The 17,465-nt window shown below is 38.3% G+C and overlaps 1 protein-coding gene across 7 annotated transcripts in view; it reads right to left on the bottom strand.

Annotated features, from left to right (window-relative positions):
- Positions 1 to 17,465, bottom strand: part of PTPRZ1 (protein tyrosine phosphatase receptor type Z1) — a 195,522-nt gene that overhangs the window by 42,842 nt on the left and 135,215 nt on the right. For 4 of the 7 annotated variants that reach the window (XM_074942315.1, XM_074942317.1, XM_074942316.1 and 1 more), the window contains exons 11-12: positions 12,359 to 12,402; positions 6,659 to 10,235 (exon numbers count right to left, since the gene is read on the bottom strand). In XM_074942315.1, coding sequence (XP_074798416.1) covers positions 6,659 to 10,235; positions 12,359 to 12,402 — 3,621 coding nt within the window. The remainder of the gene's footprint in view (positions 1 to 6,658; positions 10,236 to 12,358; positions 12,403 to 17,465) is intronic. The other 3 variants (XM_074942321.1, XM_074942322.1, XM_074942318.1) reach the window with 2 other exon arrangements.

Genomic DNA, 17,465 nt, shown 5'->3' with positions numbered 1-17,465 from the left:
TTGTTGCTCTTCTCTGGACTCTCTCCAATTTGTCCACATCTTTCCTGAAATGTGGCACCCAGAACTGGACATAATACTCCAGTTGAGGCCTAATCAGTGCAGAGTAGAGTGGAAGAATTATTTCTCATGTCTTGGTAACAACACTCCTGCTAATACATCCCAGAATGATGTTTGCTTTTTTTGCAACAGTATTACACTGTTGACTCATATTTAGCTTGTGATCCACTATGACCCCCCAGAGGCCTGTCTGCAGTACTCCTTCCTAGGCAGTCATTTCCCATTTTGTTTGTGTGCAACTTATTGTCCCTTCCTAAGTGGAGTACTTTGCATTTGTCCTTATTGAATTTCATCCTGTTTACTTCAGACCATTTCTCCAGTTTGTCCAGATCATTTTTAATTTTAATTCTACCCTCCAAAGCACTTGCAACCCCTCTCATCTTGGTATCATCCACAAACTTTATAAGTGTACTCTCTATTCCATTATCTTAATCACTGATGAAGATATTGAACAGAACTAGAGCCAGAACCGATTCCTGCGGGACCCCACTCGATATGCTCTTCCAGCTTGACTGTGAACCCCTGATAACTACTCTCTGGGAACAGTTTTCCAACCAGTTGTGCACCCATTTTACAGTAGCTCGATCTAGATTAAATTTTTCTAGTTTGTTTATGAGAAGCTCATGCAAGACATTATCAAATGCCTTACTAATGTCAAGATATATCACAGCTACCGCTCCCCCCCTATTCACAAGGCTTGTTACCCCATGAAAGAAAGCTTTTAGGTTGAGTTTGACATGATTTGTTCTTGATAAATTCATGCTGACTCGTTACTTATCACCTTATAATCTTCTAGGTGTTTGCAAATCGATTGCTTAATTATTCGCTCCATTATCTTTCTGGATATCGAAGTTAAGCTGACTGGTCTATAATTCCCTGGGTTGTCCTTATTTCCCTTTTTATAGATTAGCACTATATTTGCCCTTTTCCAGTCTTCTGGAATCTTTCCATGACTTTTCAAAGACAATCACTAATGGCTCAAATATCTTCTCCGTCAGTTGCTGGAGTATTCTAGAACAGTGGTTCTCAAAGCCGGTCCGCCGCTTGTTCAGGGAAAGCCTCTGGCAGGCCGGACCAGTTTGTTTACCTGCTGTGTCCACAGGTTTGGCCGATTGCGGCTCCCACTGGCCTTGGTCCACCGCTCCAGGCCAATGGGGGCTGCGGGAAGCAGCGTGGGCCAAGGGACGTGCTGGCTGCCCTACCCGCAGCCCCCATTGGCCTGGAGTGGCGAACAGTGGGAGCCGCGATCAGCCGAACCTGCAGACGCAGCAGGTAAACAAATTGGTCCGGCCTGCCAGGGGCTTTCCCTGAACAAGTGGCGGACCGGCTTTGAGAACCACTGTTCTAGAATGTATTTCATAAGGTGACTTGAAGACCTCTAACTTGTTTATGTAATTTTTACCTCGTTCTTTCCCCATTTTAGCCTCCGATCCTACCTCATTTTCACTGGCATTCACTATGTTAGACGTCCAGTTGTTACTAACCTTTTTGGTGAAAACTGAAACAAAAAAGTCATTTAGCACTTCTGCCTTTCCACATTTTCTGTTATTGTTTTCCCCGCCTCATTGAATAATGGGCCTATCTTGTCCTTGGTCTTCCTTTTGCTCTAATGTATTTGTAGAATGTTTTCTTGTTACCCTTTATGTCTCTGGCTAGTTTCACCTCTTTTTGTGCCTTGGCCTTTCTAATTTTTACATCTTTCACTCCTAAATTGAAGCGCCCATTATTCAACATTTGTTCCCCATGTACATACTTAGAGACAATAATCAAGTTGGTTAAGCTGAACAGATTGAGCTCCTTGAATCTATCATTATAAGTCATATTTTCTCATCCTTACTCCTCGAGTAGTCCCACTAAAATCAAGACTGGTAGAATCTATACATTAAAACTACAAAAACAGCACCCATTTAGAAAATATAAAGTACAAATAATACATGAATTTCACAAACATCTACTAAATGAATCACTTCAGTTGAGACAACATGTAGTTCTTTTGAAATTTCATTTAGCAAAAAAGGTTCAAAATGTTGGTTTTTTCATTTAGTTTCGGATAAAACAAAATTTTGAAATCTCAATTTTTTCTGCAGAATGTAATCTCCATTTTGACCCCAACCCTACAGAATAACAAATGGAATCTGCAAAGGCCAAACATTGAATGAATTGTCCTCTGAAAGCTATCCGCATTAGCAAAGTGATTAAAATATGTCAATGGTAAGGCAATTAGCAGGTTACTATCAGTTTCTTGAGCTCAGGGGCCTCTTTTTCATAAAGACCTCAACTTAGTTCCCAATTTTGCATGGCACAATTTTGTTCCTATTTTTTGTTTATAGCATTTAAACATCTAAATAACTCACTTTCTGTAAATCATTTTCTGTAAATATGCAAATGCTATCAGTTGTGGTCACAACTGCAGGTGCAGAATTGCACTCACAGTATTGGAGGCTGTTTCTAAAAATCAGGGCCCAAATTTCTGGTGAATAAGATATGGGATGCACTAAAGATTTTAACTGGAACTATGTATTTGCATTGGCGATCAGGATGTGGCCGTTGAGCAAAGTGCACTTATTCGACTCTGGAGGTACTCCCAGGGTAGAACATGATCATATATTTTTAATTACAAGGCAGCTTAAAAATGCACCATACTTTAGTGATTTAAATTAGGGGAGTGAAAAGAATGCATCCCTTCAGCCCTATAAAGTAGTTCTTTGCCACCATCTCAGTCATTCCAAATGCTAAATCCTACTAAATCCACTAGAAAGGTCATATTAATATTATTAATATGAGTTCCTCATATATATATAATTTATATTTTAGCTGTGCATTATGCCCATGAGGCACAGCTAAACTACAAATTTAGTTTGAATCTACTAATACAGACCCAGAAGTGTCCATGTGGTATTTTATAATAGAGAGATGCTTCCTCAGTGCACCATTAAAAGAAAGCATTTATACTGTATGGTGCTCATTTAAGCAGCTCAGGTTTCTTGTACTTAGCCTTCAGAGTGTGTGGCAGATTTTGGCCCATTCCTATCCCCTCCCACCCAAACCAAAGAAAGTGGGCAAAAGAACTTTAGAGACAGTGTAATTTGAAGTGAGTTAAGATAAATGTCAATATAAATAAGTAGCTAGCTCTTTACACAGTAGTTTGAATAGATTATTATGAAATCAAATCTTATGGAAATAAACTATATTATTATTTGATCACTGATTTCACAAGGAGCCAAATTCTGGTTCATGGTAAAATGGAAGTAAATTTCATATTATAACTGTCTCTGTGCTGAGCTGGCTGATTCTGAGGCAAAGTTTAGCTTGGTGCACAAGGGGCCGATGGGATGGTCAGCTGCTGATGTATAGGGTACCATTGTTCATAAGGTCCTGTCCTCTTCTCAAATTGTGTATGCAGAGTTTTTGCGAAGCTACTGCGGGGTGCACAGCAGAAACCCTGACCAAAAATAAGCATTACTTGTGGATATATGGGATTGCAGGGGACCTGTCTACACGTCATCCTTCCCCTGATTTCCACAGGAGAACGTTCCTATCATCATTGAGACCCTCTCATCTTCCTAGGTTACATCTTCAGCTCCTTTTTGGGAGGACATTTTGCTTCAGGCAGCCCATTGAATCTCCATTCCATGGGTAATTGGCAACCAGGGTGGAAGCTGCTCCTCTCTCTGCAACTGGGATATCAGGGCCTCCCCTGACACAGGGCTACAGGTGGCACAAGTTTGGTGGGCACATAGGTGGTAAGCAGAAAACTCTCATTTGGATACTGTTTCAGAATACAGCCCTACGGTCATGAAGAGTGGCCAAACCTTACAGTTCCATTTGCCTCTTTTCCAGCCAGGCCAGGATTTGGGCTCTGTAACTATGTTTAAATTAATCAACTATTTCTTATAATTAAGACATTTATTTTTACATTCAGTGTAACTGGTGCTATTCTAAAATACCGGCACATATTAGTTTCTCAAAGCTCAATTCTTCCTGTGCTTATGCACTGTCATGTTTAGCAGCAAGAGCAACCACATTAGCTAATAGAGGTAATTAAGGGTCAGAATCTAAAATATCACACATAAGCCCCGCATAACAATGAATTTTGTAAAATCTTCTACTTGGGCCTGGGCAGCATATAAATTCAAACTAACTCCATACAGGGAGATTTTCAAAAAAACATTTCAAACAAAAACATCAGTCATTCTCTTCTACAAGAGCAACACTCATTAGCAGTAATAATTACAATTTATGTATGGTGTGAGACAGATGAACAATTCTCTGCTGTCATTAACAGGAGAATCAGAAAGCCCTCTTAATGTTCACCATCACTATTTTCCTGATTTGAATCCCAATGCAGTAAGTGGCATAACTCCTACTGATTTCAATGGTATAGGATCAAGCCCTGTGAGCCTGATCTAATGACCACAGAACTCAATGGGAAAACTCCCATTGGATTTACTGGGCTTTGGGTCAGGTCCTGTGTAATTTTCTTTTTCACCTAAAGCTAGTTCCTCCTTAATTTTGGACACGCCTTCATATCTGTGAGGCAGTTAGCCATAAATCCTGCATCATCCTTTTCACTTTGATGTTACAATCCAGTTAAAAATTCATAGTAAACCTGTTATAGCAATTTTAAAATATGAATGACATCTTGAAATTCCCCTCAAATAAATGGTTCTATTAAAAAGCTTGACAAGATGATTGCTAATTGATAAAGCAATTTTTCAGTGATGCAGATCTTATAAATGCATCTCATACTATCACTACTACTAATTAATAATAATAATAATATGATTTACTATTAAACAAAATATGAGTTAACAATATTTTTAAACTCACACAAACTCTCAACAAAACATTTGACTTATGTAGCTACTGAGGATTGCACTGTAATACTTGACATTTAAATTTAATACAAATGTTCATATATTATAAGGTTCTTTTGTTGTTATTGTTTTTAAATTGAAATTAAGATGTAACTAGGTAGCTATTTCTGATTAGCAGGAGAGCTCATATGAGAAATGCTCCAATTTAATTGCTGTTTTATTAAAAGACAATATAGGGAATAATTTGTTGGAAGAAACTAATGCATAGGCAAGTTCTTTAATGAGAGTGATGACTGGAAACTAAATTGTAAATATGCATTATTAGTTAAACCATGTTATACCATCCTTTTGGAGTACTGTCAAGAATCAAAGCTCTTCATTGTTAATTGAAAGTGAGGAATTTTAAGTTTAATTACAGAAAACTATAAATAATTTATGATAACCTTCATGTCATTAGCTGGTATAAAATGTGCTTAGAAATTATTCTCCTTTTCTTTTTTGCTGACCTTTAAAGGAAACACATTTATTTCATGTGTGTTTTACATAATTTCCCTTAGGAAACATCAAAACAATTAACCCATTTACTGACTCAATTGCTTGCTCAGGTAAAACTCCTGTTGACCAAATGGGCTCATGATTATCCATGCTACAACATCCTGAGCTATGCAGACTGCCTGGGACTGCTTTTATGCACAAAGTTACTAACAAATGTATCTGGTTGTATATTTGCAAGATCGGACCTAAGATTTTTGCATACTTTATAGATACCATTAGTTGGATGACACTGCCCTCTACAGAGATTATAAATATGTGATGGAAGTTCAATATTTAACATCTTTCCTACATTATCCAATTAACCTTGAATATTTCAAATAAGTACAGATATTGATGGTTCTGATTTTACACTTAGATTTCAACAAATATGACAAAGAGGCAATACAAGTTAATTGTTTGATCACTTCAAGTTTTTCACAACAGAACTTTTTAAAGCCTTTGCTTTACATTCTATCAAGATCTTATAAATGTATGGTCCAATTCTGCCACCCATACTCATGCTGAGAATGTTACTCCACAAATAGCTAATTGGCTTCAGTAAAACTGAACAAAGAGCAAGGCAAGCACAGCAGAATCTAGCCCTTAGTGATTTTATAAATGAGCAAGTCTAGGAGGAAATTTCTGTAAGTTACTGAAATTTAAAAATATGAGAAGCTTTAAAAATGAAAACAAATTTTTTTACAAGCTAAAACCAGTCAGAACTAGGTTGAAACATCTTTTACCTTGCTCAGTTCATCTTGAAGAATACAAAATAAAAAAGCATTGCCATAATGACATACTTTTAGGACTCTTTCATACAGAACTTTAGAATCTTGCAGTGAGCTTTCCTCTGAAAAGGTGATATTTACCCCTGTGCAAATGGCCTAAGTCCCACTTAACCTTTAAAGAGCAAAAAGTCACACTTTTGTGCCCTCTGTGCATAATTCCCATTGACTGTACAAACATACCCAAGGGCAGCATTTGGATCTTAATACTACAAGATATTTCAGTTGAATTTGTGTGTAATCAGAAGTTGCATTTACAGCAGAACTGTTTCAGTGCTTATGTTCCCTGTTCCACAGCATTTCCTTAATCCAACTGACTGCCCCATTAAGTTCTTCCATCACTGAAATATCTGTAGCAAATCTCACTAGTCTCAGATATATTTGTGTTAAGATATTTTTTCATTTTCAGTGGCAGAAGAATGTCACAGCTACACATGTTATGCATTAAATTGATCCACAACTAACCTGCCTCAGAAATGTTGAATACTGGCGAGTGACCACTAGTTACAGATGGTGCTGATGACTGTGATGATCCAGGAGTTAAATCTGAATTACCTGCTTCAATTGCCCCCTCAGTGTCTCTCTCATTAAGGTCAGGAAAACTGAAATCTGTTGAAGTCTCATTATCATTAAGGCTATCTGAGGTACCTTGACCAGAGCCACTTTCTTCATCACTTGTAAAAACAGCCCAAGATTTAGACTCTGGTGTGTTTTGCAATGGGATACTAAGAGTCTGAATACGGTTTTCCCATATAGTTGGATCGTTGTGCTTCTTAGGTATCAGTGCTGCCAATGTTGGTATTGATGGATAATTACGTCTGTCCATACCATGACTTATCTGACTGTCTGATGCAGCAGTTGTAATTTTCTTTTCTTCTTCTTCAGATTTCTCAGAATGTGAATTGATAATTAGGTTACTCTGATCCTTTATATTGTTTACCTGTGTATTCTGTTCATCTACTACCTTTTCCTGAGTTTCTCTATGGGAAGTGCATGTGATACAATTACTTACAGATAAACCATCATCATACTCATCATAATCATCATCAATTACAGGAGGCCACAAATTAGTATCAGAATTGGCACTGGGGAACAACCCAGAGGATGTCTGAGAGGGAACCAGCAAGCTGGTTAGGGTTCTAAGGCCCTCACCACTGGGAGAAGCAGCCATAACAGAAATATACATATTTGGTAAAGGAAGGGCATGATGAGCAGATACATGAGAATCAGAAACAACTGCAGGCACATGAACAGAAACATCAGCACTAGTAGAACTTGAGAAAAAAATGGGAACCTCATTTCTTTGAGAAACACTTGAAGAAATATGGCTGTTTAGAAGAGTGGGAATATTTGGTAATATGTCAATTGTTAAGGCAGGAGTAGCCACCCTGTTCACTGCCTTGGGGGGAAAGGCATTTGTATTTTCTAAACGGGTTGACTGGAATGAAACATCACTACTGTACAATGAAGGAGCAACCTGGTGATTATCTTCATTGTTAACCAAACTGGATAAAACATATTCCTCACTTCCATAAGAGCCAGTTAAACCTTGAAATGATGTTGTGGGCTTACTAGAGGTGTGGGGAAACATGTCAACAACTGAAGGTGCAGATGTAGAATGCAACATTGTTTTATTTGTAGCAGAATCTGGTGCCATCTGATAGAATATTTGGTCAAATGTAGAACTATCTTTATAAACGCTGGAGCGTTCAACCAATATTGGATCAGTAGGCACAGTTGCAGCTGTTTTAAGCAGAGTGCCATCATCTGAAGATTGAAAGGAGGTTTGTTGTAATGCTTCATTATTTAATGTAGCTGAGGTCTCATAAAAGTACTGCTGTGTTGAAGGAGACAACATTTTGCTAGAAGCAGGGACAGAGACAGCTTGATCTGAGACAGCACTAAGCATAGGTTTAAGCAAAGTGTCATCAAAGGCTGGAGATGTAACATGCAAAGGCTGAATGGAAAAGTAATTTTCTGAAAGTTTACTAATATCATAATCAAAAATCTTAGTAGAGGGAAAAGCAAGAGAGACTGGAAGGATTCCCTTTGTGCTAGAAACAGGAAGTAGGGTTTCTTGCAAAAACGTAGTCTGCTTAATTACATCATTGTTAGAAACATATGTAGGAAGTTCAGGCATCACTGTACTTTCAGCATGGGAAGCCACTTCACTGAAAGAAGAAATTTGCAGTTCTTTCTCATCTCCATATATTACATCACTTTTGTGAAGTGTCTGATTAAGATCACTAAACTCATATGTTGCATATGTAAATTCACCTACAGAATCAGATGAAGAAACTTTAAGTATGGCCAGAGCATCTGTATCAGGCAAAAGGGACTCACTACCAGAGTACGGTTCAGACCAATCCATATCACTAGATAGAGTGTGTGTAGGCAGCAGCAAGGTATCAGCTTGTGGTATTACAGAAGAAGGCTTATGCACCAGTACATTGTTATAGCTGCTAAATAAGGGACCCTGATGAAATACGCCAACAGAATCATGCACATATTCTGCAGAGTCATAAGAAACAGTAAAAGTTTGGAGGGAGCCCACATTACTAGACAAAGCATAAGTAAGTTCAGACATTGTAGACAGTGCATGCATATTTAAATCACTGCTGGATGGTTCAACTTGAGTAAACATGTGAGTTCTATTATGACCAAATATCAATGTCTCTGAAGCAGCATGAGTAGTCTGATGTGACATCACATCAGAATATTGAGCAAGGCTTGACTGTATTAAAGTATCACCCTCAGCCAATGTCAAAGAAGCATGCAGGGACACCTTATCACTTGTAACAGCTGGAGTAACTTGTGGAAACATTTGAGAAACTGTATACAGATGGTGAAACATTTTACTACTGAAGGAAGCAGAGGAAAATGTAAGCAAAGGTACATCACCATAGGAAGACAGGGTGGGTTCAAATGACACATCAACACTGGGAAATACAGGTGTAGCATGCAAGGTCACATCACTACCAGATGTAGCAGGGGTAGTGTTGAGCATCTGAGTGTCAAACAACAAAGGGGTGACTAGAGGAAACACTTCACTACTGTAGGAAGGTTGAAGAGGTATCTCACCATTATATACTGGTTGAGTTGTCTGAGAGAGTACCTCACTGGCAACAGAAGCAGAGCCATATTCTCCAGAGCTTGAAGAGATAGAATGAGGTGATAATTCAGTAGGGGAGAAAGCAAAATTAGAATAATGTAGCAATTCTATATCCGCATCTGAAGTATCTTGTGATATCACTGGACCACTGGAATAGGGCACTGTAGCTGGCTTTGATCCCTCAACATAAGCATCAGTATAACTAGTCTGAAATAATAGCTCACTATCCGATGGAACATCAGATCTAGGTGTCAAATCTGTTGCATTTTGAAACCACAACTTTCCATCAACAGGAGTACTCTCCGCAGATTCTTCAGCACCTGAGGGTGCTACATCTTCTGAAATATTTTTTACATAGCCTTGTGAATCAATATCGTGTTTGCTTATTTCTGGACTTCCTGAATGAAGGATGTCTTCCTGGGATGCTTCCTCCGTGACAAATTGCATAGCAGAGGTGGTAGGAATGGAACCCCAAGAGTTGTCTACATCTTGATAAGGCTTAAAAGTTGACAATGAAATATCTTCCTCACTACCACCAGTAGCAGATATGCTTGTTGGTTCAGTGCCAGAAGAAATGTAAATGTATTCTTCGTCAATACCTTTGGTGGAGTCAGTGACTTGCAGGGGGATTCCAATAATAGTTTGAGATTCCAAAGAAACATCTTCTTCTTCATTTGATGTTTCAACAACAGGTTGGGAAGTAGGGTAAAAAATTGCTTTGAAAACATCATCCTTTCCATGTGATCCTTCCTCTCTTGTTAAGTATCTGTTTGTTTTAGCTTCATTGAATTTTGTCCCCTTTTTCTCTTGGCTATAGCTAGATGTAGTCACCTGGAATTCTTTTTTCCTTATTTGGTTTAGAGTACTATCAGTGCTAGGAATCACTGCAATTTCTTCATCCACCTCTGCCTCCTTCTCTTCAACTTCCTCCTTTGGAAAGAAAACAACATAGTCAAAGTTTACTAAGAGTGTTTATGGATAAAACAGGAAAACTCAAGGTACATGCTGCAAGACATTTGTCTGTGTCCATAAATTATAACAGACAAAATGGCAGGTAACCAATGAAATGGCTATTGAACTTAATAATAAAATGGCTTTATCTACAAAAACATTCATCTCGTATTTTTTTCTTGAAACCATAAATTTGTAATGCTGACAAAAGAACCACAGATCCCTCTACCTTCTTAAACATTGTGTTCCTGCTACCTGTGACTCACTGTTAGAGAGAGAGAAAAACCTCTCACTGTGTTTTGTCCACTTTACTCTATCGTTGTACAGTAATAATAAAAAAAAGATAGAATGTTTTTTATTTGATAGTGTCTCAAAGATATGCATTAATATTCTTTGATATCAGTTCAAGAGTCATTGCAACATAACAGAAGATCATCATCATCTTCTTCCTTGCCATTTCCCTATTTGGAGTTGGTGACTTTTATAGCGTTCTTTCAAAACTCATGATTGTATGCCTCGCTGTTGTGTAAATTGGTCTTTCTAAGGTCTGTTGACATCTAGTCTTTGGCCTCCCCCTTAGTCATCTTCCGTCCATGATAATTGCAAGGGCCATCCAATAAAACAGAAGATATTTTTAAATATTTACGATCTGCTTTCAAATCATTTAATCTTCATAGTTACTCCAAACAGGATGTTAGGATTTAGGATTTTAAAGGTCAACATGACCCTGAGACACTTAAAAGCAATTTCATAGGCAGTATCTCACATACCACATACTGAAATTTCTGTTGCAGACATCTTAGTAACTGTTTAGTGAACACAATTTAAAGTACTTCTGCAGAAGTGTATGTTAGGGCTTTGCATTAGGTTCTGAAAATCCATTTTCTCAAGGTCAACTCCCCTAGTCTTTATTCAGTCCTAAATCAGGCAAAAATCACAGTTGAAATTAACTAACATCCTGATATCATGTTGATGGGTGCAATATAAATACTTAGATAAAGAGTTTAAATAAATATAGATAAATGGATTGAACAAATGGGTAATTGGATAGATAGATTTGATAGTTTGGATGAATTGGTACAGAGATGGAAAGACAGATATGGGCCATTTCTCTATCTATTTAACTGACTAGGATTTGCCCCTTGGTGAGAATAATGTGCACATATTATCAAACAGTAAAACAGATGTTCTGAATGATCACTTGATGCTAACACATTTTATAGAGGTATTGGCCACATTACAAAAACTATTTTACAGTCTATTAAAAATTGTACTGGGACTCTTTCATATTCCTCTGCTTGTATGCCAGCTACCTTAGTTGCCAAAAATACAACTGTGCCAGATCAGAGGGAGTTATGAAAACATCTAAAATTGTATAAAACACGGTTACATTATTATAAATTATGGTTAATACATCAAAATGTCATTACTTATGTTCAAGGGGTGGAATTATCACCCTATTGAAATGAATGGAAGTTTTGCCATTGACTTCAACGGACCAAGGATTTCACCCAGTATTTCGGGGCCAGATTTACAAAGGTATTTAGGCACCCAAAGCTGCAGATAGGCATCTAGTGGAAAGAACAAAAGTGCCTAAGCAGGTCAATCACTTAACTCCCATGGGCCCATGCAGGACTGGATGAGTGCTGGGTTCCTTCTGGAAGCTGAGAATCTCTCTCATTCTCAATAGTATAAAACTGCCATTTCTAGCATTACAGAGAAGCAAGGCTTGGACTTCAAAGTCATGACATTTTTATGTATAGAAAACCTATCACTAGCCCAAAGCTGAAGCTTGCCTGAGGCAGGTGTAACTGTGGAAGGGGAGGCAATTCCACATTTTGGGGAGGAAGAAAAAACATTTCTTTGGCAGGTGGATTTTTAAAAATTGTACTTTTTTGAAGCTGCTCAAGCATCTGGAACATAGAGTAATTCCCAGGGGATATGCATTAGTAGGCAAATTGTAGGTGATATTGTTAAAAGTACATAAATTCAGCTCTGCAAGTTATCACAGTTGATCATCTCCATTTATGTGGAGTGTGTTATATATTATTTGAAACGCTTGTGTGAAAACGAATGTATGAAATTACTACACTTTACAATACCTCATATTCTTCAGTTTCATTCAGTTCAGGAAAGAGGTCAATTTCTATGAAACAAAAAGGTGCATTATATTATCCACTGTTTTAACCTCACAGATTTATTGATTTTGCAAGACACAATGGTATAATTTTCATGGTTAGTGTAGAAATGATAGATCAAAAGATGTTATTTAAGCTGTATTACAATCACAGGTCATTACAATGTTATAGTCATTTTCTAACCATGGCTGTATTAACCAATAAACCCATTAGGCTGAGGTCTGAGATGATTTTGGAGGTGCTATCTGCAGAAGCTGCCAAGTAGCTGCACAGAGGAGTAGCAGGGACTCAACAACTGGCTGGCATTTTGCTGCAACATTTCTGATGGGCTGAGGGGTGTAGCTGAAGCTGCCTGGCTGCACAGAGGAACAGCATCCAGGCGCATGGTGATGAGAGTGAACAGGTGGGCTTGGAACTGGGTTGGGGGGTGGGGGAGACAGACAGGAAAAAGGTCCTGCAGTACTAGCTGAAGAATGCTCCAGGCCCTTGGAGTATGTCTAAACTGAAGCTGGGAGTAAGCCTACCCAGACCAGGTAGAAAGACACTTGCTAGCTCCGCTCAAGTGTATTAAAAATAACAGTGTGGATATTGCAGCAGTGGTGGCAGCTCAGGCTAGCCACCAAAGTCCAAGCTTGCCTGACCACCTGGTCCAAACCCAAGCTGTGCCACTGTCACAATGTCCACACTGCTATTTGAGTGTGCTGGTGTTAGTCTTTCTACCTGGGCAAGGAGGCATGCTCCCAGGTGCAGTGTAGACATACCCTTTGTACCTGTGGAATGAGGCACACATTACTTTCTATTTAGACTCATGGACTTTAAGGAGGGACTGTTGTGATCATCTAGTCTGACCTTCTGCACATTGTAGGCCACCAAACCTCACTGCCCCCTCTTATAATAGACCCAGGCACTTTGCACTGTTAAATTTAATCCCTTTCTATCGTTTCCTTTTTAAGCTTCTCTAGATCTTCTTGTATGATATTCCAGTCCTTTGCCGTATTGTCAATACCTCCCAAGTTGGTGTAATCTGCAAATTTTATTAGCCCATTCCCAAGTTTTGTGCCAAGGTTTAAAAAAATCTATCTTCTCAAAGATAGAGATCAGGTTGGTCTGGCACAATTTACCTTTTGTAAAACCATGCTGTATTTTATCCCAGTTACTGTTTACCTTTATGTCCTTAACTACTTTCTCTATAAAAATTTGTTCCAAGATTCTGCATACAGCTGAGGTCAAAGTAACAGGCCAGTAGTTTCCCAGATCACTTTTCCCCCCTTTCTTCAAAATAGGGGCTATATTAGCAATTCTCCAGTCATAGGATATGACCCTCGAATTTACAGATTCATTAAGAATCCTTATTATTGAGCTTCCAATTTCATGTGTCAGTTCCTTTACTATTCTTGGATGGAGATTATCTGGGCCCCCCAGTTTAGTCCCATTAAGATGGTTGAGTTTGACTTCCATCTTGGATGTGGTAATTTATACTTCCATATCATCTTTTCCATTAGCCACCCTGCTACCACAAGCTTCTTATTACCCTTATTAAAAACTGACATGTTCATTTATGTGTTGGGCCAGGCCTAGGTTATCTTTAATCTCCATCCTATACCTCAATGTTTAGAGGTCCCACTTCTTCTTTCCTTGTTTTCTTTTTATTTATATGGCTAGAGAACCTTTTACTGTTGGTTTTAGTTTTCTTTGCAAGGTCTAACTCTGCTTGGCTTTTGGCAGTTCTTTCTTTTTCCTTACACTTTCTGACTTCCAAGAAGTAGCTTTCCTTGCTGATCCTTCCCATCTTCCATTCCTTGAAGGCCTTCTGCTTTCTCCTAATAACCTGTCTGAGATGCTTGCTCCTCCAGTTTGGTCTGCAACCCTTCCCAGTGATTTTTTTTTTAATTTGGTAGGCCAGCATCAACACACATGCCTACATTGCTGAGGGAAGGGTTAAGGGCAGCTGTATATTAGTGTCACATCAGGTGGGATTAGACATTTGCTTGTATGCGTACTGGTCAGAATAACCCCATGCAAATTTGGATTGGTACAATATGTGCAAATGAATAAAAGATGTACAAACTTCAGCTCATTTGTGTAGTGATTTTCCTTGTGTAGGAAGAAGAGCAGCTTAATTCATGCCACTCTGGAGAAAGTAGCACATCTTAGATATACCTGGGGGTTTGAGGGGATCAGACTGATAGATACCTGTGTTCTCCACAGCTGGCCAGGAGTGGATAGTGTGATGGTAGTGGTGGTGGAGAAGATGACATGATGTTACCCATGGTGGGTATTGTTGGTGTGATCCGGCCTATTATCCCCATACTTGTGTGCATGTATTCCAATGATCCTTCCACAGTACATAACATATTTTCTGTTTTTCCCTCCCTGGGCACTGCTGCCCCCTGTTTGGGTGATGCAATCTCCTGGAGGGAAGGTTGAGGCTGCCTTGCTACCATTGCAACCTCCTTCTTGTACACCTTCCATCACGGAGTCAGGGAACCCTCAGGTGGGTCCAGTGCCATTATGGTCTATGATGCAGTGCAAAATATGTTATAAAGGGACTTTTAAAAAATGGCATTATTGATTAGAGAGTTTGAATTTTGTCCTTGGACTGCTTATGGTCAACTTCTTAATTTGATAACCTTGACACAACAGGCTAGACTCACATTCGGAGCCCAATTATGGTCCCACTGAAGTCAATGGCAAAATTCTAATTGATTTCAATGGATCATGATTTGGCCCTGCAAGGATAAACTATAGTGGATCATATTAAGGCATTAAAAATATGTTGCAAGTTCTTATGAATAGATATAGGCATTGGGTGTTATGCATCTGTAATTAAATGGCTCCTTCTGAAAAGCAGTTATTGTGCAGCTGCGTTGTACATCCTTAACTGAAACATTTTGGCTGCATTCATATTTTATTATTCCATATTACACAGTAATTACTTGCCAATTTCTCCCGCCCTTCCCCAATAAGATAAGTTAAAGGTGACATTTTCAATAGTACTCAGTGCTGGTGGACATTGCTCTCATTTAGGTAAATGGCCACTGACTTCAGTGGGAACAGAGTTAAAGCCATAACCAAAAATAAATCACAAAGCAGTTATACTTCTATATTTTGCACTCCTGCATCTTAAAATGGCCACTCCTGATTGGACCCAGGGTAACGTTTAAAAAAAAATCTAAATGATGTGGAGACTAGGTCCTATTTTCAAAAGTGTCTTAGGGCCAGATCCACAAAGGTCTGCTCAGTGTTGCAATGCCTAACCCTGAAATGTAGCCCTGAGTTAGGCACCCAGGCTCCCAATGGGGAGTGTTAGGTACCTAAAAGGGAGATCCTCAGAAACCAGTAGCTGAGTGGGGAGCTGCCTAAACTAGCCTGGAGTAAAAGGTAGAGGCTTAGGTGTGGCTTAGACCCAGATCTTCAGTGGTATCGGTGGTTAAACTTCTATTAATCTAGACCTTAGGTGCCTCACTTATGGGCCAAAGATAGGCATCTCTCTCCAGGATTCTCAGCCATTAATTCTCTTTTGGAGTTAGGTGCCTAAACCAGGCCATGCAGCCAAAACTCAGATCTTTCTCATGAAAAAACAGAGAAAATGAGACCCCAGAACAGCCCATTGTTTAGAGCTTTTATGTGGGAGACCCAGGTTCAAATCCCTGCTCTGCCTGATTTGAAATAGGGACTTGAACCCACATTCTAGATGAGTGCCCTAGCCAACTGGCTATTCTGGGGGCACATCTCTCTAACCTCCCCTGTTCTACTTTGAAGAAATAATTAAATATTAATTGGAGCAGAGATTCCACATTTTCCACATCCCATGTGAGTGTCCTAATCACTGGGCTACTGAGTCGGACTCTCTCTCTCTCTCTCTCCCCCTCTCCCTCTCCCTCCCAATGGATATTTGATTATTAATTAGGGTTCCATCACACTAACAAGTTAAAATATTTGGATTGATAAGTTGTAGAATGTAAAAAAAATGGAATAATCAATTCTCCATGAAAGTATTTTATAAGTAGTAATATTGAATTAAATACTTGGCATATTAACAAAAATATAGAAAAGTTATCTTACCTCTGTCTTTCTGAAGGCTAGAAGGCTGGGGGGGGAAGGGGGGGGAAAGATGATGATATTCCCTGGCTTCTCAATGGTTTCTGTTTACGTTTTTAGATAGTGATTTCAAAATTCTTAATACTGTAGCCTGGTAACATACATTATGTGGTCAACAGACTCTTAAAAACAGCCTTTCATTAAAGAGAAATATGATTATTTTTGTTGTTAGGATTAATTTTGTCTTCAAATAATCAAAATAAATATTTTCTTTCGGATTTCATGTTTTCTACAGTATCTATGTTATCTTTTGAACTTTATTTAGAAGAAAAACTAATGCAGTGATAATACAAATGGATGTAAAACACCTCTACAAACTTTATTTACTACAAGGAAAACTGTAAAAGGTTTCAATATCCTCTGTTTCAACCAGAATGAAACTACAATTTCATCCTGATGTATCCATGGAAACTCTCTTGATTAGATGGTAACAAAATAAATCTACTTGCTAGCAACATTTAATTAGGGTTATTGTGGTTTTGCTAATCTTAATGCTGTGTTCTTGAACCAATAATATATATAAGTAATATGGTACCATTTCCCAACACAGAAATAAAACTCAGAGGTAGGTTAACAAACAAGGTATGCTTGATTTTTTCTATAACGGCAACTTGGTTATTCTATAGCTTAGATTTTATTGGAGAAGTTCCAACCTTAAATTTATTAAAAGTTTTCAAGTGCGTGTATATAATACTGTAGTTTAATGATTTTTGCAGAAATGATAGAATAAGGACAAAAGGAAAATGTGATAACTAAATATTTCCCTACATTTAAATTAGCTCAACTCCTAAAAATATCCCCCTGTAACAATGTGTTCCATAATTTTATAATAATATTCACAGAGTAAATTATCTTCAGTTCTACACTACAATACATAATAAATGACACTGCAAGAACACAAGTAAAACCATTTTTGCTACATTTAAATGAAATATCTATTATCTTTTCATCATTCCTCAGCACAAGAATC

This window comes from Natator depressus, chromosome 1, assembly GCF_965152275.1.
Source record: "Natator depressus isolate rNatDep1 chromosome 1, rNatDep2.hap1, whole genome shotgun sequence".
NCBI lineage: Eukaryota > Metazoa > Chordata > Testudines > Cheloniidae > Natator > Natator depressus.
Note: the sequence above shows the minus strand (reverse complement) of the source record. Positions and strands in the feature narration are given on the sequence as shown.